At 35.7% G+C, this 25000-nt stretch overlaps 1 protein-coding gene across 1 annotated transcript in view; it reads left to right on the top strand.

The window, feature by feature from the left end:
* LOC143032530 (hemicentin-1-like) overlaps positions 1-25000 on the top strand; it is a 706298-nt gene that overhangs the window by 235563 nt on the left and 445735 nt on the right. The window contains exon 3 of the mRNA XM_076197397.1: positions 20338-20922. Within this exon, the coding sequence (XP_076053512.1) occupies positions 20841-20922 (82 nt within the window). The 5' untranslated portion in view covers positions 20338-20840. The remainder of the gene's footprint in view (positions 1-20337; positions 20923-25000) is intronic.

Below are 25000 nucleotides of genomic sequence, written 5' to 3'. Positions count from 1 at the left end.
TATATGTATGTATATATATATATATTTATATGTTATATATATATATGTATATATATATATATATGTTATAAATATGTATATATATATATATATATAAATATATATGTATGTATATATATGAATATATATGTATATATATATACATATATAACACATACATATATATATACATATATATATATATATATATATATATATTATATATATATATATATATATATTGCCATTTATCTTGGCTTCTTGTATGTGAAAGACCACCCCTGTATCCCGCCCACTGCCTGGGCTAGAAGGAATGCAGCAAGACACAGTACCTTCACATCAGGTCACGACAGTTGAACCTGGTTTACCCCCACCGATTCATGACATGCTTGGGATGTAAAGAGTAAGGTATCTTGTGATGGAAATGTAGATGCAAAGGTGAACCTACTTTTGTATGTAAATGACTCTGGAAGGAAAGGAGCTCCATCTCAGGTTATCAAAAATACCATGAATGATAATAGAAAGACATCACTCTTTGCATTCGTAAACAATTCTGGAGACAATACGTTCCTCACAAATACTTGGCAATTTCTACTAAAAGTTGTATATGCATTTTAAACCACAAAAATCGAAGAAAAAAAATAATTTTATAAATCGTATTAATTTGATGATAATTCATGTACTGGGAAACTAGTTTAGTGGTTTTAGAAATAATGTAGAGAAATTCAGCCAATAAATGAGTGCCAAGAGATTCTCTTTCTCTCTCTCTCTCTCTCTCTCTCTCTCTCTCTCTCTCTCTCTCTCTCTCTCTCTCTCTCTCTCTCTCTCTCTCTCTCTCTCTCTCTCTCTCTCAGTCTCTCTCTCTCCCTCTCTCTCTCTCTCTCTCTCTCTCTCTCTCTCTCTCTCTCTCTCTCTCTCTCTCTCTCTCTCTCTCTCTCTCTCTCTCTCTCTCTCTCTCTCTCTCTCTCTCTCTCTCTCTCTGTCTCAGTCTCTCTCTCTCTCTTTCTTTCTCTCTGTCTCTCTCGCTCTTTCTTTTTTGTAAGTCATTTGTATACGTCTCATCAAAATGCTATCCCATTTCGTTCCGATATTTTTACTTATTCTAAATTGATTGATTTTTTGTCTAAGTCACTACTTTTTTCGTTTATTCATTTGTAAGTTCATTCATTCATTTATTTATTTATTTGTTTATTTACTTATCAACTTATGTATTCATATATTTATTTGTATTTGTTTATTTATTTATTTACTTCTTGATTATTCATTTAATTAGTTATTCATTAATGTGTTTATTGATCTAAAAAGGTCTTCATTAATCTATTTCATTTATACATATATTAATTCATTTATTTATATATTTATTTGTTTATGTATAAAATCGTTATATACTAATATATTCATCTATTCATTTATTTGTTTCTTTATTTATTCATTCAATAGCTTATTTATTCATTTGTTTATTTACTCATTATTATTTATTTACTATATATCCATTAATTCATCTATTCACTCGTTATTCACTTATTTATTAATGTATTTATTTATATTCTATTTTACATTGTTATTTTATTATGTTTTTTTCTATTTCATCTAATTTTTGTTGTTGCAGTTTTGTTTTGGTTTTGGTTTTGTTGAGTTTAATTAATCTTTGTTTCTTTTTGTTTTATATTGTTTTGTTTTTCTTTTGTTTTCTTTTTTCTTTTATCTATTTATTTATCTATTTATTCATCTATTTACTTTTTTGCGACAACCGAGTAACCCTCTAATTAATTTGATTAGTTTAATTAGTTTAATTGAAACAATTAATCCAATTCAATTGTTAGGGGTGGCACTAAATAACTTTATTCACTATAGGTGTGACCATGGAGAAATGAAAGTTTAATTTTGATAAATAAGATATTGGTAAATGGATAATAGAATAATTGTGATTACAGAGTATTTCGAAACTAACTAATTAACTCAATTAAAACTATTGCAAAGTACTTATTTGTATAACATTTTCACAGTGAATTAAAGAAATTAACCACTGATGGTAATTAGTCTCATTAGGCTAGTATACCATAAAAAAAAATTCTTCATCATATATAATGATTAGATACAAAATAAATGAATGAATTAATAAATGAATAAATAAGTGAATAGATAAATAAGTAAATGAATAAACAAATTAGATAAATAGATAGATGAATAGATAAAGAAATAGGTCTATCTATCTATATACCAAGATGTTTCTGCTCTTACAAGGGAGAAAACATTGTCAAAGGTAGGTACCTACTCCCATCCACCAACCGTTCCTCCCTCTCATAATTATTAGCTCCTCATGGATGACGGGTCGTACCTGTATCCCGCCCTGGATCAGAATCGATGTAGCAAGACACAGTACATCCGCAGCAAAGCCGCTTTACTTAATCGGCGACCGCACGATCAAAGAAGAAAAGATCAGCCGCATCTAGTAGAATGTATTCTTATGTAAACAAATTTATCATAATGGATTATTATGCAACCAGACGAGAAACGAGTTTTCTAAATATGGATTTTGAAGAGGAAATGTGGATTATGTAGAAAATGCATCTAAGTGAAAGAAATTGTATAATATCGTAGGGACTTATATTCGCCTCATATCTTAAAGTTCAACAAAGAACTCTATATTGATGATGGCATTTGTAATATTTTCTTTTCTTTTCCGTAAATATAGAGAAAGCTGAAGTACATGAGTTAGATGTTCTCTTCCATTGTAATGCAAAAAGATATTTATGATCGTTTTATTTATATTTTTCGTGAATGTAAAGAAAGCTAAATTACATGAGTTAGATTTGCTCTCTCGCTGTCATAAGTAAACTGACATAAGAAATTGCCGATTCTGACACAAATATCTTGCCCACCGAAATATTGAGTGTGTTTGTGTGTGTGTGTATGAGTGTGTGTGTGTGTGTGTGTGTGTGTGTGTGTGTGTGTGTGTGTGTGTGTGTGTGTGCGTGTGTGTGTGTGTGTGCGTGTGTGTGTGTCTGTGGGTATGTGTGTGTGGGTATGTGTGTACGTAAGTGTGTGTGTGCTTGTGTGTGTGTGTTTATTTTTTCATTTCAACAGTAATATGTAATAAATAATACTAAAACAAATTTGAATAACATTTCCATACCCTGTTACACGTCCACATGTTGACTTACTTTTAACCAAATTGATACATAACATTGAAAATGGTGAATGTTGCTGTACTATAGCAGTTACAATTTTATCGCGTAAAAAATGAAGTAAGTTATTGTTTTTTTCTTCAATATTTAGATAAGATTTTCTTGACATATTTAGTGGTTTTGGATACTAAAAGATTAATATCATATATGTAGAAATATAATTTTGGGTAGCTTATTATTACTCTTAATATATATATATATATATATATATATATATATATATATATATATATATATATATATATATATATATGTGTGTGTGTGTGTGTGTGTGTGTGTGTGTGTGTGTGTGTATATATGTATGTATATATATATATATGTATATATATATATATGTATATATATATATTTATATATATATGTATATGTATATATATATATATATATATATATATATATATCAGACAAAATATATATTCTAGGGGGGTTGGTACATCATGAAATAAAGGAAGTAATGTATAAATAGAATGTATCAGTGATGTTTCTGAATTTATATTGATCAAATATTTACTTTCTGAACCGTTATCCTGAAGGATCTGAACATTAGGGAAAGACATACTATGGACTCTCATTCCCTGTTGTAATGTTATTTCATCTACTTTACTACGATAAGAGATCTATACTCAGATCGCTTCATTTTACGCACATTATATTGCCCATCATCACAACATATACGTGGTGGAGGTCCTTTGGCAGAAAAGTTAAAGAAATGATATGATATCGCCTATCACCACAACATATGCTGGGTGGAGGACATATGACAGAGGACCACGATGGTGATGAATAACTCTCTTCACTCCATTGTTATAGGCGACTATTACTGAGGACATACCACCACAACCACAACCACCACCACCATCAACTACAGCAACGATTTCACTACGGAAGGCACTAATGAAATGGACATGTTTATTTCTCTCTTGGTAGTGAAAAAAATTTGTTAAGAATTCCCATATTCCATGTATCGCCGGGGTCTTTCATCTTTATCTGTTTCGTTCCTCGCGTCTTGGGACAAAAAGGGTTTTTAGTTGAAAAACCTTCCCCATACCAGTTTAGACACAAAACAGAAGTGTAACACGGTCAAGCACTCGAAAAAGTATCCTATATTCTCCCCCTTTTTTTAACATATATGCCATCTTTGCTGTACGAGACAACTGAGCACGAGGAAAGAGTATTCATATTCCTGTTTTTCATCTCAATTTACGTTTGTAATCCCTCTCGCCTTGACCCTATAAAAATTCTGTCTCTGTTAGTGTCCAAACAATACTGCCAGTTTGCCTTCGATCCAGCCCTCGTATAAGAAAAAATTACTTCTTAATTAGAAACACTTCTGCAAGGTTATCTGGCATCCATGAACATTTTCAATTGTTCAACATCCTGAGAGCATTGATAGCAGTGCACCTTTCGAATGAAAAAGGTTGTCCCTTTAAGCCAGACACATGTCCCCTACTCACTCGGTCATCCGCGCACATTTTTACTTGTTCGACATTCCGAGCGAAGAGCTTTCATCTCTTCATTGACCTAAGCTTTTGCTCTCACTCCAGGTGCCTGTGATTTGTGACTTCTTTGAGGACATCTGATCTCATCCATTTTTACAACATGACTAAAACATCTCAGTCTGTCCCGTTCCACGTTTTTTTTTTCACAATTTTCTCTATACACGTTTTCTTTTTACGAATTCTATCACTCTTTCATATTTTCATTACATGCTGAAATTTGAGATCTAGCTTAAAACCAACCATGAAATTCCGACATGTCAGACGCTGCACTGGTCTGCTAATTGGTTTACATAGCCAGTATATAATCATACATCGTTACAGATTAATTGATTAAACCTTTTGCAATGATGACAGACTTCTCAGATTTAGCTCTTCATAATGCTTGATGTTTTTGTCCTTCTCGCGGGAGTAAAAGCTCATTCTGAATGTATCTAATACAATCTCATCCTTTTAGCTATAATGACGTACTTTGTAGAATATATTCTGCCTAATATAAGACAATGAAACAATTGCAGGGATACTGAAATTTATTGTGTAACCTAATCTAGAAATATTGTTTTCCCTATGGCTAGATCATTCAGTAGCTAACCTGAGACGATGATATCAAATTCCTTGCATGATTTATTGTGCTTCGTTAAGATCTTCATTTCCACAATATGAATAGGTCATGCTTAACAGTCACCTTTCATTATCGAGGAGATTAAATAACGATGAATGAAATCGCTTGGCGACTGTAAAATGAACAGGAAAAGGACCATAAGATATGGAAGGAGTTTTGTTGATTATGGTTGATGCAAGGCTATTCTTTTTCACTATAAATGTCAAAGACGTTATATATCTTAGAAAAAGTCCAGGAAGAGTCTAAAAAGAACCCAAATGACCCCAGAGAAAGCCCAGAAACATCTTCTTTCATGAAGATCTGAGTAAGGTTTCCTTCAGTGTTGAGAATGAAAAATTACTTCTGTACTCATATCATACAATTCTTTTAACTCCAGTGATGATAATGAAAAATTATTTCTATACTCATATCATACAACACTTTTAACTTAATAGGCTAAGATTATCTCCAGTGATGCTAATGATTCTTTTCTTATACTAGTATACCATCAAACTGTTGTTGTTGTTATGTGCTATTTCCTTATTCTATGTCTACATGTAGATTTAGCCGTGGCATAGTAAAGTATACTAGATCATCATATCAAACAACCATTGCCTTCGCATTAAAGTTTATCTTAAAATACGAACAGTTATATTTCTTCGTATTATGTAAAGTGCAATATGTAAAAGATAAGTCAAACTTTTTAAGCTGAAATATACTACGGTATGCGAACTAAAAAAGGAAAAAAAAATCATAAACTGGAAATTTGATTAGTTTTCATTGCAGCCGTTTGGGGATGAAACAAAAGAATTGTGACAATCTATTCGACGGTTGAGTGCTTCTCAGCAATTCAAAAATTTGATTTTGAAAAAAACAAAAAAACAGACAGACACACATTTCCTCTACTGGGATCTCTGATATTCGAAAATCCTTTAAAGTTTGGAAGGACATTATTTTCCCTTAACAATTTTAAGCAATTTGAAAATTAGAATATATATACACACACACACGCACGCACACACACACACACACACACACACACACACACACACACACACACACACACACACACACACACACACACACACACACACACACACACACACACACACATATATATATATATATATATATATATATGTGTGTGTGTGTGTGTGTGTGTGTGTGTTTTGTTATCTTTTGTCTGTCTGATTTTCATTTATTATTATATGTCAATTTATTATTATTTACTATTTACTTGTTTGTTTATTATTTAACTATTCCTATGCATTTATTTATGTATTTTATTTGTTATTTACATTATTATAGTTTTTATTTATTATTATATTGTTAATATGATTTTTTTTTCGCATCCGACCTAGATATGGACCGAAAGGACTCATGTCGGCATGCTCCGCCTTTGTAATCCTTTGTAATCCTTTGTACATATATATATACATGTATATATATATATATATATATATGTATATATATATATAAGTATATATATACATATATATATATATATACATGTATATATATATATTATTGTTTCCCTGGAACCTTTGAAATTCAAAGATTCCTAATAATTGAAAAGAATAATTTGAAAATATAGAAACCCGAAATTAATCAGTTCATGATAATCTAGTACATATCTAGAATTCCACTTTCGTTCCAGATATTGGAAACAGTTTTTAGGTTTCCATAAGAGAGAAGTCTTAGCAGCCCATTGGATACCTTGTCGAACTCATAAACAGTTGATCGCGAGTTCGATTCCCGGGACCTGCTGCGTCCTTATTGTGTTTGTTCCCGACAGCCCTGGACCGGCGGGGAGGCGAGCCCCCCCCCCCCAAAAAAAAAACAAAAAAAAAACAGCGATTTGCCACAACCGACAGGTCTTGCCGTACCAGGGGTTTCTCACTTCCCACTCTCGGATTGGGACGGTGAGTTTGAATAGTAGTATTTTACCCCTTCCCCCAAAAAAAATAGTTTGTGTGTATGAGAGAGAGGAAGAGAGAGAGAAAGAGAGAGAGAGAGAGAGAGAGAGAGAGAGAGAGAGAGAGAGGGAGAGAGAGAGATGAGAAAGAGAGAGAGAGAGAAGTTGAATATTGAAAACATATGGAGAGAGAACGGTATTTGGGATATGGCAATGAATGGCTTCTTCATTCGCGGCCTGAATGTCATAGAAATATTGCCTGTTTCCCGATATCGGCCTCAGAGCTGCTGGCCGCGCATTTTTTGGTCAAACTTCTCATATGTGACGCTTCCTATTCATGATGAGGATCACACTCGAGTAAATAAAATCACCTGGCGAAAGGTAGAATGAAAGTATAAATCAAGTTACGCAAGCAGATGGTCAAAAACAACAAAAAAACAAACAAAGTGGCAAATAAAATCAAACCTAATCAAACAAAACGAAAACAAACAAAACCATATAAAACCAAATCGAATTAAATAAAATTAAATAAAATCATATTGAATTAGATTAAATAAAGTTAAATCAAATCAAAACGAAATGGACAAAACTAGACAAAACAAATAGATTCAGAAGTCCTTGAGGAAGGGAAATTAGTACGCCTTGATAAAGCAACAAGGAAGAGACTGACAGTAAAACTGTCAGTGGACTGACCAACTGACCAATAGGCGTCAGGATGACCTCAGTTGACCTCGCTATCGGGAGACGAACTTTAAAAGATTTATTATGGCTAAAGATAGAAGGATTCATGGAGGCCTTCGTGACTCACGAGTCGTTTTTATGATCAAGTTGCAGTTCAGTAGTTATACAAGAACACAAGTAGAATGTCGTTGTAAAGTTATATTTCCCTTTGATGAAGGATTGAAATCTCTTACAAATGATATTTTTGTTTATAGAATATTTTAAACACCAATAACATATCAGTGACGTAATGATGTATTCCAGTGTTCACTTTTTGCCATACATTCTGTTCACATATATATACACAATCACACACACACACACACACACACACACACACACACACACACACACACACACACACACACACACACACACACACACACACACACACACACACATATATATATATATATATATATATATATGTGTTTATACAGGTATATATATATGTGTATATATATATATGTGTATATATATATATATATATATATATATATATATATATATATATATATATATATATATATATATATATGATGCAAGGTTGACCACGAAGAAAAACTATTAAAGCACAGCGCTTTCGTGTATTCACATCTTCGGTGCAAATGATACATGTATTATACATACATACATGATATTTGGAAGAGAGCTGAAATGTACTATGAACAAAACCCAAAAGTGGAAATCGCCTTCAAAGCAGAGAGTGGGGGTGTCTGACTAGAAGAATCATTTCGTGGACATTATGTGTTTCCTTCATCTTCTCCTTTCCCTTGAGTTTTACACTAACAAAGGCTACAAATAATGAGCATCCTGTCAGCCTTCTCCTTATCCCTTGCATCTTTATATTTTGTCCTTTATCGTTTCATCTATTCGTTTATCTTCTTTATGTTTTCTTTCCTTGGTTTTTCTCATATTTATTAATCTGTTGACTGATTGTTTCATTTATTTACTTATTTAATATTTTTTCTATGTATTTAATTTATTTAGTTATTCAGTATTATCATAATTATTTTGATTAATACTTTTCTCTTTGATTCCAACAGACCATTTATATATTTGTTTTATTATTTAATGTTATCATTGCTGATTTAATTTTTATGAATTAATCAATTTATTGGTTTTACTTTGTCTTACTTTATTTTCATATATATCATGTTCACTATTTAACTGTTTATTTATTTATTTTTATTCGCGTATATATTTATTTATCTTTTTATATGTACAGTATTTATAATATATATATATATATATATATATATACATATATATATATATATATATATATATATATATATATATATATATATATATATATATATATATATATATATACAAAATAGACCACTTGGAAAAAGAAACTAACGAAGCAGAGCGCTTTCGTATATTATATCTTCAGTGCAGTGAAGTGAACACACGTACCCGTGTTCTTATTAGCACACACACACACACACACACACACACACACACACACACACACACACACACACACACACACACACACACACACACACACACACACATATATATATATATATATATATATATATATACATATATATATTATTCTCTATAATTTTATCAGAACCGTTAAGGTTGACGCAAAATCCCTCTTCTTCAAGTCAAAGATGGCTTTGGTGGCTGGTTCCGAGAGCGAGTGGGGCTGTCCATCACTTAACCAAACCTTCTTCTCTTTTTCCTTTATTTCCTCTCTTTTCTCTTTCCACTCTCTCTTTTTCTCCCTGTCACTCATCGCTTCTCTATTATCTCTTTATTCATTTCCTGTTGTTTCTTTTTCCATTCCCTTTTTTTTTCTTCCCTATTCATTATCTATTCTCTCTTTTTCTCTCTATTCCTTCTCTCTTTTTTCTGTCATTTCACACCATTTCTCCACTCTTTTCTTCTTTCTCTCTCTCTCTCTCTCTCTCTCTCTCTCTCTCTCTCTCTCTCTCTCTCGTCTGTCTCTCTCTCTCTCTATCTCTCTTTCTCCTATCTCTATCTATCTATCTATCTCTCTACCTATCTATCTATATATCTATCTATCAATTTATCTATCTTTCTATCTATCTCTTTGTCTGTCTCTCTATCTCTATCTCTGTTAATCCTTTCAACCGGCACAACGATGTATTTCCATGAAGATTAATTTTCCAGTGGTATGCTAACAGTAAATATGACTTTTATCAAAAGAGCAAGTAAAGGAAGCTTAGCTCTCTCCCAGGTCTGGTTTAACTCGGTCAAGTGAACATTTCACGCAAATAGTTAGCGAACGTAATGGTATCACAAACATGTAACCCGAGTTTATATGTGTTGCTTTGTAGGTGACGCATTTTTTGTTTTTTGCTTTATTTAAATTTAATTATATTCTATTTGTCATTTATGCATGTTTTTGTATTTGCTTAAATATGTTTTCTATCTATTGATATATCTACTAATTGTATATTTATCTATTTATATATATATATATATATATATATATATATATATATTTACTGTATATATATATAATATATATATATATTTATATATATATATATATGATGTAAGCGGAATAGGAAACACAGGAGTCTTAGTCTTGAGTTTTTTCTGACTAGTTTCGCAGGTATGCTTTTTCAAAGGAATATGTGTACAAACGGGCTGTGGGCATTATATACATGGGGTGGACCTCACCACCTCTCCGAGTTACCATAGTTGGTGGCGAATGTGAACATCACATTGTGGCTCACGTAACAATGAAGACATTTTTACAATTAAATATGATAACACTAATACCAAAGAAATTATTAATAGAAAATGTAACAATAGTAATGATAACGATGAAGATAAAAATATTAACAATAATAACAAAAATGATAGTATCAATACAGGAAATAATAACAATAAAATAAAAGTAATAATAATAAAAACAATAATAAAAATAAAAATGATAATACTAATAACCAAGAAATAAAAATTATTAATAGTAATTATGACAATAATAGTGAAAACAATGATAATAAAAACGAAAAATTAATTAAATATTTAAATAGTAACAATAATAATAACAATAATAATAATAAAGATAATGAGAGTAATAATAATGATGGTAATAATAAAAATAAAAATGTAATGCGAAACTAGCCTGGAATAAACTCAAGACTAAGACTCCTGTGTTTCCTATTCCGCTTACATCAACCTGTCAGAATGTCTCAATATATATATATATATATATATATATATATATATTGTGTGTGTATGTGTGTGTGTGTGTGTGTGTATGTGTGTGTGTGTGTGTGTGTGTGTGTGTGTGTGTGTGTGTGTGTGTGTGTGTGTGTGTGTGTGTGTGTGTGTGTGTGTGTGTGTGAGTGAGTGTATGTATGCGTGTGTATAATTTTTATATTCATTTATTCGTTGATCTATTTACTTTTACTTTGGATTCATCTACTCATTTTTACTTACCATTCCTCTTGTACAGTCTTATAATACCAAACTTGAGAAATTGAACGAATTGGTGATATTAGGGAGACTATCTGTCAACACACGCAAACGCATATGCAGTCCATTGCGCGTTGGTGTAACACTATTTCTTTATTATTCGTTTTTGATATGAATGTCCATCTCTCTATGTCAGCTGTTCTTTCGCTCCTCGTAAAAGATCGAGCCTGTTCAGTTTTAACAAATGATGAACGTTTGACAGGATGATAGAGCTCTGTTATAAAATTTGACCAATATCATGTATGTGGTGTTTTTATGAATTTAAATGAACACTTCCGGTATCATATATATATGTGCGTGTGAATACGTGTGTCCGTGTGTGTGTGTGTGTGTGTGTGTGTGTGTGTGTGTGTGTGTGTGTGTGTGTGTATGCGTGCGTGTGTGTGTGTTGTGTGTGTAAATGTGTGTGTGTAAGTGTATGTATGTGTGTATGTGTCTGTGTGTGTGTGCATGTGTGTGTGTGTGTTTATGTGTGAGTGTGTGTGTGTGTGTATGTGTGTGCGTGTGTATATGTGTGTGTGTGTGTGTGTGTGTGTGTGTGTGTGTACGTGTGTGTGTGTTTAGGGGCATTTTAACAATGTATTTAGATTATTTTTCTCCACATGAAACCAGTTTATCCAGAACGTTGATTTTTGAGCAGAAAATAATGTAATTATTTTGCTTTCATAATGATCACTTTCATTTGGAATCACTGTGTAAAAGGTAATTAACTTACTGTCTTGTAGACTCACAGAACATAAAGTAATTAACTTGTTTTTATGAATACTAATAAACTCTTAAATTCTTGGAAAATATAAATTTAAATAATTTTTTAACGTATCTGAAGTTTCTTCATTTAGTTATGAGTATAAGATGAATACATAAAAAAATTTGTCTACCGCTCTTATAAAGGGGAAGAAGTCTTTCATAAACTGATAGACAGATAGATGGATAAATAGATATACAGATAGATAGATAGACAGATACATATAACAATTATCCCCATACATGGTAAATTGCTATCTAATGGCATCATTTTGTCTGTGGACAGATACTGTGTGACCTAATTGCATGTCAGCTAAATTAAGTGAAATAATTTTCAGAAATGATTGTACGGAGATGTCTTAATGAAAAACCCTGAATATCATTAATTACACTTTTCATAATTACTTTTGTGTCTTTACAAAATATATTTGTATTTTGTGTGTATGTATTTTGTGTGTATGTGTGATTGTACATGTGTACATTTGTTTTTGTTTGAGTTTATGATTCACCATTCTCATGGATCACGTGATCGACTCGTGATCGACGGTTAGTAACGTACCAGTTGAGAGCTCAAAGATTATATGGTCAATGTGCATTCCTTTGAGCTTAGACACACTCTTCCCATTGCACAAGAAGGATAGAAACGGCTTACAGTATTGAGAAGCTTTCAAACCATGAGCAAAAGTCATATATATATATATATATACAGTATATATATGTGTGTGTGTGTGTGTGTGTGTGTGTGTGTGTGTGTGTGTGTGTGTATGTGTGTGTGTTTATGTGTGTGTGTGTGTGTGTGTGTGTTTATGTGTGTTGTATGTGTCTGTGTGTGTTCATGTGGATGGACGCACACAACTCGGAAAAAGTGTATATCAAACAATAAAGAAAAACAAAATTACAAAAAAAAAACGCTATCTCCAGGACTACAAGCTATATAATTTATTTCGTTTTTTTATTAAAAGCAGCATATGAATGTTATTGACGTTGGTTTGCACTATATGAACCAATAAATATATTCATGAAAAGGACTTACAAATAACTATTTACAGAGAGTGTTCGGCCCTTCTCCAAGGAAGGAGTTGGCTGTCGAAGAAAAGATGACCAAGGAGGAAGGAAGAAGGAAGGAGGAGGAAGAAGGAAGGAGGAAGAGATGGGATAGTAAGGAAGTGGGGGAGGAAGAGAGGATAGAAAGAGGAGGCGGAGAAAAAGTAAGAGGAAGAGAAGAAAGGGAAGAGGAGACGGAGGAAGGAAGAAGGAGGAAGGAGGAGGAGGAGGAGATGGGGCAGTAAGGAGGTGGGAGAGGAAAAAAGGATAGAAAGAGGAGGAGTAGAAAGGGAAGAAATTACAGGGAGTATGAGGAGGGGGAGGAGAAGGAGGAAGGAAGAAGGAGGAAGAAGGAAGGAGGAGGAGGAGGAGATGGGACAGTAAGGAGTGGGATAGGAAGAGAGGATAGAAAGAGGAGGAGAAGGAGAAAAAGTAAGAGGAGAAGTAGAAAGGGAAGAAATTACAAGAGATATGTGGAGGAGGAAAAGAAGGAAGGAAGGAAAAGGGATGGGATCAGAAGGAATGGGAAAAGGAAGAGAGAGTGGACGTTACAAGGAGGACTAGAAGTATGAGGAAGAAGAGGACAAAGAGAAGAAAGAGGAGGAGGCGTAGGGGCAGGAGCAAAAGAAGAGGTAGGAGGAGGAGAAGAAGTACGAGGAGGAGGAGGAGGAGAAGGAGGAGGACTAGAAGTATGAGGAGGGAGAGGACAAAGAGAAGAAAGAGGAGTAGGAGTAGTAGCAAGAGCAAAAGAAAGAGTAGGAGTAGGACAAGAAGTAAGAAGAGGAGGAGGAGAAAGAGGGGGAGTAGAAGTATAAGGAGGGAGTGGACAAAGAGAAGAAAGAAGAGTAGGAGTAGGGGCAGGGGCTAAAGAAGAAGTAGAAGAAAGAAAAGAAGTACGAGGAGGAGGAGGAGTAAGAGGAGGGGGAGAAGGAGGAGGGGGAGTAGAAGTATAAGGAGGGAGAGGACAAAGAGAAGAAAGAAGAGTAGGAGTAGGGGCAGGGGCTAAAGAAGGAGTAGAAGAAAGAAAAGAAGTACGAGGAGGAGGAGGAGTAAGAGGAGGGGGAGAAGGAGGAGGAGTAGTAAGAGGAGAAGAAGGAGTACAAGGAGGAGGAGTAAGATGAGGAGGTGAAGGAGGAGGAGTAGTAAGAGGAGAAGAAGTACGAGGAGGAGGAGGAGAAGGGGGAGTAGTAGTAAGAGGAAAAGAAGTACGAGGAGGAGGAGGAGTAAGAGGAGGAGGAGAAGGAGGAGGAGTAGTAAGAGAAGAAGAAGTACGAGGAGGAGGAGGAGAAGGGGGAGTAGTAGTAAGAGGAAAAGAAGAAGTACGAGGAGGAGGAGGAGTAAGAGGAGGAGGAGAAGGAGTAGTAAGAGGAGGAGGAGTAAGAAGAGGAGAAGAAGGAGGAGGAGTAGTAAGAGGAGAAGACGTACGAGGAGGAGGAGGAGTGAGAGGAGAAGGAGTACGAGGAGGAGGAGGAGTAGGAGGAGGAGGAGGAGGAGAAGGAGGAGGAAGAGAAATAGGAGGTGATAGGCGGAACGATCGCGGCACACGTAAACAAGAATTTATAGGAGACATTGCAGAGAATGAGAAAGAGAGTAAAAGAGGACAAAGGAGAATGTGTGAGTGGTGAAACGACAACAAACAACGAAAAGAAAAATATCTGAGTCATAAAATAATTGAAAATAAGAAAAATATTTGGGCAATAAAATCACTGAAGGAAAATATCATAACAGGAATCGTTGGCTTGCAATCACGACCGCAAAGTATAGGGAGCTGAGTTGGATGAAAAATGAAAATAAAAGAAAAAAAAAATATTGGAACCATGACGGTGATGATAAGAAAATATACGATAAAGTTAGTAAATGATGGTAACAGGACCCTTACACGAAAGAAAAGAGGACGAAAGAAATGGAAAAATGTAGAATATAAAAAAAAGAGAAATATGAAAACATTGAGGATAAGAGGAGACAGAGAGGAAGAGGGGGAGAAAGAAAAGAAAGAAGATAGAAAGGAAAGAGGACATTAGAAATAAAATGAAATTGAATGTAAGTAAAGGTGATGAGGACAATGAAGAGAAAGGGGTGGTTGATGGAAAGTTATAGTCTAGTGCTACAATACATATACACGCACACATGTACGCACGTATGCAGTATTTTTCTGTTATCTCTCACACAATATGTACACACGCGCGTGGACGCAAGCACGCACACACACACACACACACACACACACACACACACACACACACACACACACACACACACACACACACACACACACACACACACACACACACACACACACACACACACACACACACACACACACACACACATACACACACACACACACAAACACACACTACACGACTCGTGGCGCAGTGGTAGAGTTCCTGCATGCCACTACTGCGGTTCGGGTTCGAATCCCGCCCAAGGCTGAAACAATTTCAGCATCACTGCGCTGCGAGTCGTTTCTCCAATTCTCGTGGGCAGGGAGTTGGGTGTGTGTGCTTGCAAGGTCATAGCATTACCCAAAGATCGGTCATATATAAGCTCTGAACTTTCTTCCGGGAGAGAAATAGCTGTCGATCACGAGTCCCACATGTGTGTCTAGACCGTGGTGAATCACACACACACACACACACACACACACACACACACACACACACACACACACACACACACACACACACACACACACACACACACACACACACACACACACACACACACACACACACACATATATTTATATATATATATATATATATATATATATATATATGTATATATATACGTGCAAGCAATCACATCATCGTGATACAAAAATGCAAAATAACAAAAACATAAACTTAAGCTATGGTCATTTTAAATGTGATAAATTAGTAACCCAAATAGTCACCAAGATCTTTCCGCCAGATTGAGCCTTATGGTCATGTCGATAGGGCTAAGGTCATCCCCCCTCCTCACATTGTATTGTCTCCCTCCTTTCCCCCCTATGGTTGCACCTGATACTTATATTCAAACCCAACTCTGTATCTCTGTCATTTAGTCTGAAGATGTAATATACGAAAGTACTTACTGTCTACAAGTTTCCTTTCTCCTGTGTTTATTTTGCACATATATATATATATATATATATATATATATATATATATATATATATATATATATATATATAAAGATGTGTGTGTGTGTGCATATATATATATATATATATATATATATATACGCACACACATATATATATATATATATATATATATATATATATATATATATATATATATATATATATTGCATCTTCACTCTGCATCAGCAAGATAAAATCCTCCGAAGTGAGCTAGACCACCCATGAAATTCTTAAAAACCAAAGACATTCTCAATGTCATTCCTCCTTCTCCTCCTCTACATCTTCCTCCTGATCCTCACTCCTCATCCCTCCTTTTGATTTCTGTGATTCATTTTCATTTTCATTCCTCATGAGAGCCTCTCGTAGATTCATCTGTTATTTATTGTCATCTCCGTTTACCTTAACGAGGATATGTCGTCGGGCACTCAGGTCAGCAATTACTCTAATTGGTTGCCCCTGTGGCGGCCTAAATGCATCTTTTAATGTTCGATTTATGTTTGATGGCATCTATGAATCATCAACTACTATTTTTATTGGAATTTTATTGTGTACATCATCGTTTGAGTGTAGAGGAACCTATGTATGTATGTTTGAATATATGTATGTATGTATGTATATACATATATATATATATATATATATATATATATATATATATATATGTATGTATGTATATATATATATACCTACCTACAGATAGATATATATATATATATATATATGTATATATATATATATATATGTATATGTATATATATATGTATATATATATATATATATATATATATATATATATGCAAAAAAACACTATTGATTGGATTTAAGAAAAGAAAGGAAATAACGATTTCCGTATATTTCGATCACTTGCTGTGATCCTCTTCAAGCGGAATACATAGACAAGAGAAAACACATTACTTATATACAAAGGAGAGAGGTGGAGTGGGGGAACACGGACATTTCATATCAGGTGGCGTCTAAGCTGCCGCGCGGAATTTGAAGTACGGTGGTGCTCGCAGTACCCAGTTCGAAGCCTGCCCAGGGCCGAAATGATTTCGGTATCGCTGTGCTTCGGGTCGTTACTCTGACTCTCGTGGGCGGGGAGTTGGGTGTGTGTGTGTGTGTGTGAAAGGTCATAGCATTACCCATAGATCGGTCATACGAGCTCTGAGCTCTCTTCCGGGAGGGAAATAGCTGTCGATCACGAGTCCAACACGTGATCCAAAGACCAAGGTGAATACACACACACACACACACACACACACACACACACACACACACACACACACACACACACACACACACACACACACACACACACACACACACACATACACACTCATATATATATATATATATATATATATATGTATATTTATATGTATATATACTGTATATTTACATATATATATACATATATGTATACTTATATATATATATATATATACATATATATATATATGTATATATGTACATATATGTATACATATATATATATATATATATATATATGTATATGTATATATATATATACATATATGTATATACATATATATATATATATATGTATATGTATATTTATATATATATATATTTATATGTATATATACTGTATATTTACATATATATATAAATATATGTATACACACACACACACACACACACACATATATATATATATATATATATATATATATATATACATATATATATATATATATATATATATATATATATATATATATATACATATGCATACTAGACACTCACCTTGTTCAGATTTGCTTATACTCAATGTTTCCTATGATGTCTAGCCAAATATACCCTTTCAAAGTTAATTTGATATGTTTACATTACGTATATCATCGTAAATATAGGATAATTGTTTCGTTTTCTGACATTTATTGCATGGTTGGTGACAGAGCAAAATCAATATTTGATTTCAAGTCAGTACATAGATAAGAGTGATAACTAAGTAATAAGAAAATGGTCACTGATGAGTAATAATATTAAATTGATAATAACAAATATTAACTGATAAGTATTGATAGATAATAATAATAGGTAATAAGTAATAGATAAGTGATAATTAATAGATGAGAAGTAATAGGCAGTTTGATAGGCTGTAAGTTAAGTGGTGCTTGGTATCAACTAAGAGTAAGGGTTATTGTCTTGTGTATATCAATATGCAATTGGTCCTTAACTTAAATAGAATGATTGGACGGTTACCAGAAAAACTATATTAAGTTGGTCATCATAGTCAAAGGTTTAAATGAGTGAATACTGTATTTTACTGTTAATTCAATGGCAACGAATAATTTATATTGTCTTCAAGAAAATATTTACTAATATATTCTGATTTTCATCTTTTTATTTATCATTTGCTATTTATCTATTTATTTAGTTAGTTGTTTATTTGTTTATTTTTTATTTATATATTCATTTATTCATTATATTTATTTCTTTATTTGTTGTCTCACTTTGATTTCACAATGTTTCATTCATTCCAAAGCCTGTCCATCAGGTTTTAACTTTATATTATCATTTTCTATATGTCTGCTATTGTAGCATAATCTCTGACTCTCTCTTTTTCTCGTTCTCTCGTTCTCCATCTCTCTCTCTCTCTCTCTTCTTTCTATCTCTCTCTCTCTCTCTCTCTTTTTTTTTTTTCTTTTTTTTCCACCGTCCGTCCTGTCTTCTCCATCTTTTCTACCGGACATTCAGATTCCCAAAAGTTGATGTTCTGGGACAGTTTTTAATGACACTGTCTAGGGAATCCTAGACATTCTGGGGCTGTTTTGACGACGTCCGGTCTTCATCTGTTCTCAGCATGCAAAGATGTCGTAGCCGTGGCTTGATCTCATTTTCCGTCTCTGTTGGCGTTTTCTTGTTATAATCTTTCTCTGTTTATTTATCTATTTATTCATTTATTTATTTTGCTACTGCTAATGTGCCCTCTTTGGCATTAAGTTTGCCTTTGTTTTCTGTTATTGCTAAGTTAAATTTTTTATTATTATTATTTCTTATTTCTTCTTCTTATTGATTATATTCTTTTTTCTTCTTTTTGTTTCTCATTTTTTCATTCATTTATAGTTATTTTCTTGTACTACCTTTTTTTTCTTGATTTTCTTTACTTCATATTAATCTTAAATTTCGATTTACTTTCATCTTGACTTGAGTAAAATTTCAGTCAATTGAGTGATGATGCTAATCATCTATTAGAATGACTATGAGGTGTGTTTGATTGGGTGTGGATATGTGTAAGCACTTGCTTTATTGTCTGTGATTATTTAACTCTTCTACACGCTTGTATTGTAGCATTTTTAATCGATTTGTCATCATTCCTCTTCTTACGTCTGTAAGGTTGAGTCTAAATGTGAGTTGGTGAGTGTGTGTGTTTGTGTGTGTGTTGTTGTTGTTGTTGTTGTGTGTGTGTGTGTGTGTTTGCGTGTGTATTGTTGTTGTTGTTGTGTGTGTGTGTGTGTGTGTTTGTGTGTGTGTGTATTCACCTTGGTCTTTGGATCACGTGTTGGACTCGTGATCGACAGCTATTTCCCTCCCGGAAGAGAACTCAGAGCTCGTATGACCGATCTATGGGTAATGCTATGACCTTTCACACACACACACACCCAACTCCCCGCCCACGAGAGTCAGAGTAACGACCCGAAGCACAGCGATACCGAAATAATTTCGGCCCTGGGCAGGATTCGAACTGGGTACTGTGAGCACCATCGTACTTCCCAGTCCAGCGCTCTACCAACTGTGCCACCGTGTGTGTGTGTGTGTATGTGCGTTTCTTTTCTATGTATGTGCATGTGCGCGTGTGTATCTTGTTTTCCTTCACGGGTTCATATTAACTACATATCCTCATAACATTACCTAAACAATATTTACATTTTACTGGATTTGTATATATTATCTATTTCTCGGATTCCAAGATGAGAACAGTTTAAAATAGTACGTAATTTTTGCACTTCATTCAATTTTTTTTTTCAATATTCTCTTGCAAAATAAAAAAGGCAACTACCTTGATATTATCTTTTTTCTCTTTTCAGGTGATATTTCTTCAATGACAAGAAATGGCTCAATGGATATCTTTACTTCCAAGATTGTGTTGGTGTCTCCAAGATTTACATATATCAGTGACGTTGAAATACATGAACTTTCTGTATAAAGAACTTTAAATTAAACTAAATTAAAAAACGAAAATCTACGGAAATAACTTGGAATGAAGAGTGAAATAATTTTTTTTTATACTTTTGTACAAAAGAAGTGTGACGATATATGACAAGTTTCGTAGAAGTCAAATACAGAAAAGTCCAAACAATCCTAAAGAAACCAGAAAAATAAAATATAAAAAGAGGACCTGAATCTAAACCGAAGGACATTTCACCACTCGGTGGAGGGGAAAGACATATGAACTTATCTTAAACCATACATACACAACATCCGTGAAAATCAATAAAGACTTCGAGACCACAACTCGCATCTAACACAGAAACGTTCTCAGCAAGACGGCAGCTGTTTGAACGCTGGTTTATCAACAAGATCATCCAATATGACGTTCACCACCACCACCACCACCTCTACCACCACCTCCAGCTTTTCTCTGCTCCTTGTGGTGGGCCTCTGCCTCACAGGTAAGTCCTCAGAGTGAGGTGACCCTCGCTTCTGCTTATCGAACTCGAGCTCTTTGAGGCGAAGTCGTCTGGGGATATCGGTCGTGGTGGACTGACCCACCGACCACCATAGGCCCTCTTCCTCCTTCTCCTCCTTCTCCTCCTCCTCTTCCTCCTCCTCCTCCTCTTCCTCCTCCTCCTCCTCCTCCTCCTTCTTCTTCTCCTCCTCCTCCTTCTCCTACTCCACCTCCTCCTCCTCCTCCTCCTCCTCCTCCTCCATCTCCTTCTTATTATCCTCCTCTTTTTTTCTTCCTCTTCTTCTTCTTCTTCTTCTTCTTCCTTTTCCTCTTCCTCTCATTCGTCTTCTTCTTAATCTTCCTCTTCCTTATATTACTTTTCTTTCCTTATTCTTCCTCCTCCTCCTACTCATTGTCATCATCATCATTACCTTCTTCATCTTCTTCTTTTTCTTTCTCTTCCTCTTCTTACTTCTCGTCCTCTTTCTCCTCGTCTTCCTCTTTCTCATCCTTCTCCTCGTCCTCCTCCTGCTCCTCTCCCTTTTCTTCCTCCTTCTCTTCATCCTCGTCCTCTTCTTCTTCCTCTTCTTCTTTTTCTTATTTTGTTTTTCTTATTTTGTTTTTCTTCCTCCTTCCTGCTCCTCCCACTGCTCCTCTTCCTCTTCTTCCTCCTCCTCCTCTTCCTCCTCCTCTTCCTCCTCCTCCTCCTCTTCCCCTCTTACTCACTGTTCTCCCCCTTCTCTTCCTTTTCTTCCCCTCCTCCTCTTCCTCCTCCCCCTTCCTCCTCCTCCTCTTCTTCCTCTTCCTCCTCCTCCTCCAGGGCTTTCTCCACTGATCCGACTTTTACAACCCTTTGTGTTCACAAAGTCGGTCTATTTGCTTTTGGTTTCCAGTTTAGGTCTCTTTGTTTGCTGGAAAGTATGTCTTCAATAAGTCTTTCTTTTCTTCAGGTTGTGGTCTGCTTCATGTTAGCAAAATTTGTGCCCTGTGTTCTAGTATTCATACCCTAGTTATATCAGTGAAATTATGAATAATATATATATATATATATATATATATATATATATATATATATATATATATATATACCCACACACTCGTACATATGTATATTGATTATATTATTTGATCTATTTATCCATTTATTAAACTATTCACTTTTCTATTAATATATTAATGAAGCTAACAGTATAATTACATATTACAAATTTCTTTCTCATTCATTCTCAATTAATTGTTGTTTTATTAAGTCATTTACTTAGTTATTTGATAATATGTATATTTTATCATTCATTCCATTAAAGCTCATTTTCCGTATTGCAATGCTGATTAAGTCTATTTTTGTACATTATGGCATATTATGAAGCGAAAGGTTAGAATGCTATTTCATAAAACAGTTGTAAACTATCGTAATTCCTGCAAAAGGGTGTGGGAGAAAGGGTAAATTAAAAGTGTATTAAAATATATTACCAAAAGAAGCAACTGAAAGGAAGTAATGAATCAAAGTAGATGAGGTCAATTGAATATATACATATACATATATATATATATATATATATATATATATATTTACACATATATATAAGTATATATATATATATATATACATATATATATTGTATACAGTATACATATATATATGTATACATATATATATATGTATATATATATATATATATATATATATATATAAATATATATATATATATATATATATATATATATATATATAAACAGGGTGGGGTTGAGAAAAGAAGTTAAAGACAATTGTTTCAAATTAGATCAAGATGGACAAGGTGGAGGAAGAGGAGTGGAAATAGGCTTATGTTTCTTTGTGTATATTTACTAAATTATAGTGTACAGGAAAAGAGCAACATTCGTGGTTCCTGTCTCTAACTCTCCAACTTGTCAAGCCTGGCTACAAATTTACATAGGGTTCCAACTTGGGCTCCTGTGTGTGTGTGTGTGTGTGTGTGTGTGTGTGTGTGTGTGTGTGTGTGTGTGTGTGTGTGTGTGTGTGTGTGTGTGTGTTTGTGTGTGTGTAGTGTGTGTGTGTACACGCCTGTGTGAATGCATTTTCGCGCGCGGGTGTGTGAATTGTCTTACACGTGGACGTCTTTACCACGCGGGCATTCCCCTTCGTACACCTTTTCCAAGACGTCGTCATCATGACCTCCCCCCCCTTCCCCCTTCCCCCTCCTCCTTCTCCTCCTCCTCCTTCTCCTCCTCCTCCCCCCCTCCTCCCCCTCCCCCTCCATCAACCTTCCTTTGCCCTTTCTTTATCATCTACAGAGGCGGCCAAGAATTGTCCACTGCATTCAAAACCACACACAAACGGAGAAGGAGGGAAGGGGGTAAGGGGGAAGGGGACGAGAAGGGGGAGGAGAAAAGGGAGTAGGGGGGGGGGTAGGAGTGTGGTAGATGGAGGATGGGGAAGGGGAAGGGTAGGGGGGGAAGAGAGAGAGGGAGGGAGGGAGGGGAGGGGAGGGAGGGGGAGGGAGGTTTAAACTAGAGGCGATGTACCGCAGCGATCAGTGATACAGCCAAAACACGCAAGACAGTTTCCGTTTTTCTCACTCCATCCCTCCCCCCCTCTCTCTCTCTCTCTCTCTCTCTCTCTCTCTCTCTCTCTCTCTCTCTCTCTCTCTCTCTCTCTCTCTCTCTCTCTCTCTCTCTATCTCTCTCTCTCTCTCTCTCTCTCTCTCTCTCTCTCTCTCTCTCTCTCTCTCTCTCTCTCTCTCTCTCTCTCTCTCTCTCTCTCTCTCTCTCTCTCTCTTTCTCCCTCGCCATCCTCCCTCCTTCGCCTCTCTCCCTCCTTCCCTCCTTCTTGCTTTACCCTCCCTCCCTCTCTTCTTTACCTCCCTCCCTCACTCTCTCTTCCCCCTACCTCCCTTCCCTCCCTCTCTCTCTCCCTTCCCTCTCTATCTTCTTCCCCTCCCTCTTTTATCTCCCTCCCTCCCTCTTGCTTTACCCTCCCTCTCTCTCTTCTTTACCTCCACTCTCACTCTCTCTTCCCCTCCCTCCCTCTCTTCCCCTCCTCTCTCTCTTCCCCTCCCTCTCACTCTCTCTTCCCCTCCCTCCCTCTCTCCCTCCCCCTCCTTCCCTCCCTCCCTCCCCTCCCTCCCTATCTTCTTCCCCTCCCTCCCTTATCTCTCTCCCTCCCTTCCTCCCTCCCTCCTCCCCTTCCTCCCTTCCTGCCCTCCCTCCCTCCTCCCCTCCCTGCCTCCTCCCCTCCCCCTTCCTCCCCTCCCTCCCTCCTCCCGTTCCCCTTCCTTCCCTCCCTCCCCCTCCCCCCTTTCGCAATTTTCTCGTCGCCCATGCTACAACAGAATTAGGCTCGTTCTGCAGCTTACGCAACTCGTAATGGAATGCTACTTTTCTTTCTTCCATGCCTTTGTTGCTGTCGCTCTGCCTGCGTGCCTCTGTGTTTATCTATATACATCCTTTTGTGTGTGCGTCAGTCCGTGTCTTTGTGTGTGTGTGTGTGTGTGTGTGTGTGTGTGTGTGTGTGTGTGTGTGTGTGTGTGTGTGTGTGTGTGTGTGTGTGTGTGTGTGTGTGTGTGTGTGTGTGTGTGTGTGTGTGTGTGTGTGTGTGTGTGTGTATGTGTGTGCGTGTGCGAGTGTGTGTGTGTCTGTGTGATTCACCATGGTCTTGGATCACGTGTTTGGACTCGTGATCGACAGCTATTTCCCTCCCAGAAGAGAGTACAGAAATCATATGTGACTGATCTATGGTTAAGGCCTTACTTTACTGTGACCTTACACGCACGCACACACACCCAACTCCTCGCCCACGAGAGTTGGAGTAACGACTCGCAGCGCAGCGATACTGAAATTATTTCAGCCCTGGGCGGGATTCGAACCCGAACCCCCATAGTGGCGATCGGGAATTCTATCACCTCGCCATCGAGTCGTGTATGTGTGGGTGTGGGGTGGGGGGTATTTGGGTGTTGATGTGTTTTATACTCGTATATACAAACGCAATTCTCTCCGATTCCCATCAGTGACTGTCACCTGCCCTAACAACCCAAACGCATAAAAGAGCAAAGGTGACGGCTTCTGCCGGAGCTGTTCAGCGCCTC

The sequence above is a fragment of the Oratosquilla oratoria genome, chromosome 14, assembly GCF_046742065.1.
Source record: "Oratosquilla oratoria isolate Oo_2021 chromosome 14, ASM4674206v1, whole genome shotgun sequence".
NCBI lineage: Eukaryota > Metazoa > Arthropoda > Malacostraca > Stomatopoda > Squillidae > Oratosquilla > Oratosquilla oratoria.
Note: the sequence above shows the minus strand (reverse complement) of the source record. Positions and strands in the feature narration are given on the sequence as shown.